At 44.8% G+C, this 3,031-nt stretch overlaps 1 protein-coding gene across 1 annotated transcript in view; it reads right to left on the reverse strand.

The window, feature by feature from the left end:
* DNAH14 (dynein axonemal heavy chain 14) overlaps window positions 1-3,031 on the reverse strand; it is a gene marked incomplete at its 5' end in the record, with an annotated part of 387,403 nt that overhangs the window by 17,062 nt on the left and 367,310 nt on the right. The window contains 2 exon segments of the mRNA XM_023730866.1: window positions 900-1,060; window positions 2,735-2,745. Of these exon segments, the coding sequence (XP_023586634.1) occupies window positions 900-1,060; window positions 2,735-2,745 (172 nt within the window).

Here is a 3,031-nt window from a genome sequence, read left to right on the forward strand (position 1 = left end):
GAAAATTACCATAGTCCAACATTTAGCCTCTCAGAGCTGAGTCTTGAACTAACTGAGCAACCAGACAGCGGCGTCACTAGAGGGCTGGGGGGCGGGGGGATGGAGGAGGAGGGTGTGAACCACACCCCTGACACTGTCAGAGGGGCTGACAGCAAAATGACCCCAGGGTCCTTGGCAGTGGCAGTGGTGGCGGGCAGGCCAGTGCTGCCGGGGGAGGGGCCACCCAAGCTGTGCTGCCACTAGGGACGTGGTGCACACCACTGGATGGACAGGAGGGTGTCTGCCTTGGCCAGCGGGAGACAGGAGGAGCTGTGGGGAGCTGCAGGGGGTGGAGGCGGGAGGGGCGAGGGCCATAGGGCAGGGTGCTTGGCCCTGCATTGGGGCGGGGCCGGGCCGCTCCAGCTATGTTGGGGTTTGCCGGCCAGCCCCACCCACCCCAGGTGGGTGCTGACACATGAGTTACTGCACTGGGTGAGACCAGCCCTAGTGACACCACTGCAACCAGGCTTCCTCTGTCTCTCCTGGGCCTGCCCTCACTCCTCTGAGGACCCACCCATCTAAACCTCACAGCCTAATAATGCTGTTCTAGAAGGCAGACAGGCAGAGAACAGGGACTGAGAAATTCCTTAGAATCTTCCAAGCAGAGTTGCTCCTTTCTGGTTTGCTACATTTATTATTTCTTCATTTTTGGTCTGGATGCTGTTCCCATAAAAATCATCTTCTTCTCTGCACCCTACCATCCAATTTGGAGAGAGGCAGGGATCGAGATTTAGCTTTCCATATTGTCTCAGCCTTTTTACTTCCGTGGTACTTCTGTCCTGTCTTTACCTTCCTCCTGTGCCAAAGTCCCTCCCTTAGGAGACTGGGGTGAGAGGAGGAAGCTCATGTCCTGTGCTCACCTTTGACATTTTTATTAAGAGACTTCCAAATGGTACTTGACATCATGCTCTTTAATGTGTTTGTCGTTCCAGAACTTTCTTCTTTCTCTACGGTCAGTGGCAACCGCTTCAGCATGTCAGTTAAAATTTCCATCACTAGCTTATCATTACTCTGCTCTTGACTGCAAAAGAAGTCAAAACAACGAGAGTACAGGTTGGTCTAATCCAGGGGGCTCTCTTTTTACGTCCCATCTGAAGGTAAAGAACATCACAGAACCACAAAACCATGACATGGAAGACCTTATAGAGACCATGGCATTCGACTATTTTTACATATGAGGAACTGTCCAATACACATTAGACATTGTAAGGAAATAATGTATTTTAAAAATTGTCTTCAGATTTCTTTGTATGATGGGCATCATCTGAAGGCATCTGTGTGAAGGAAGTACCAAGACTGAAATAAAAAAAAGGAAGCAACTAGACAGAGCACGGTCAACTAGACTTATAGTTCGTCAGCTGCTTATCAAATTCCTCTGTGTTTACACAAGGGATCCCACTGGTCACACACTCAGTAGGTGGTGATAGGACAGGGTGGGTGTCTAGGTGTGATACAGGTCTGGGTGAGCTGTGATAGGAAGCAAAGCCATAAAAGACTAAAGATGGAGGGGCTCTTGGGATCCTTTTAAAGATGAGGGGCTTAGAGCCCAGGGAGGTGATAGGACCTCCTTAGACCATTAGTGGATTTGTAGGAAGTGAGAAATGAGCGTTTGCTCTTTCTGTTATTCTATACACTAGTGGGTACTGAATTTTCAACCAACATTGCAGGCTTTACACAGTCAAATGAATGCTGTCCTTCAAAGTAAGTGATACTTACAGCTGCTGCTGTTGTTTGTCATTGAGTCAATGTTGACTCATAGAAACCCTGTGTGACAGGGTAGAAGTGCCCCATAGGGTCTCTAAGGCTGTAATCTGTATGGAAGCTACAGCTGTGTATCTAGCCCAACAGTGCAGCTTCTGAGCCAGTTTACAAATCACATGAAGTAATACATTCCCTTACTTTGCTGTCACATTGTTTTGACGTTAAAACAGGGTTACTGAGTAGAATTCATCCAAGGTGGCTTCAAATGATTCAAAAGACCAAAAGATTTTCAAAAATCAAATTTACCTTCCAAGGACAAAGATTGGCTACCACTGAGGACATAAAATGGAATGTTGCAGGATCTTTACCAAATACGAGTTTCTAATGTGTTTTGAGCAATGGCCGTGTAACTGAAATAATCATAGCCTCCCCAAACGACCAAAGGACAGACTGCATATTTGGTATGTTTATTAAAAGCATTCCTTGATAATCATCTCACCTCTTAGTAGTATATTTGGTGAATGCTAACAGTATAGAATTAATCTTTAGACTTTCAGGCCCAGCAGGAAATTCAAGTTGATATTCTGGGAATGTGCTGGGGGATTTCCAACTGGGTACTCTTCCTTCTTTATTTGTGCAAATTTCCTTATATGTAGCAGATAGTAAATATTCATTCAATCAGCGAGAAATTAAATGAGAGTTTAATTATCTCTATTTTGTGTCAGTAGAATAACTAATTCTGGCGTTAACAAACATGACCTTATTTTATAGTCATAGGCTAAGGACACTTGGAAATTTGGGTTATATGTGTTACATCATTTGAACCTCACAACAGCCTTGATGGGCAGACAGGTATCATTATCCCTTATTTATGGATAAGGATATTGAGTTACTGCTACCTTGGATAAAGAGCTAAAAGGAGGTATAATCTACACAGGCCTCCCAATGCAGGGCTTCTTGACCACACTGTATTCTTACTTATTATGATGGTCACCTTTTCCTGTCCTATGGAGGTAAATATGCACATTTCACATTTAAACAAACTCACTTTAAAAATATCAGTCACCAAGTACAATTCAATCATTCACTCCACAAAGATTTACTGAGTACCTACTACATGCTTGGCAATTATATATATAACCCATAACCCACTGCCATCGAGTCGATTCCAACTCATAGCAACCCTATAGGGCAGACTAGAATTGCCCCATAGGGTTTCCAAGGAGCGGCTGGTGGATTCTAACTGCTGACCTTTTGGTTAGCAGCCAAGCTCTTAACCACTATGCCACCA

Source organism: Trichechus manatus, unplaced genomic scaffold (genome assembly GCF_000243295.1).
Source record: "Trichechus manatus latirostris isolate Lorelei unplaced genomic scaffold, TriManLat1.0 scaffold00039, whole genome shotgun sequence".
Taxonomy (NCBI): domain Eukaryota; kingdom Metazoa; phylum Chordata; class Mammalia; order Sirenia; family Trichechidae; genus Trichechus; species Trichechus manatus.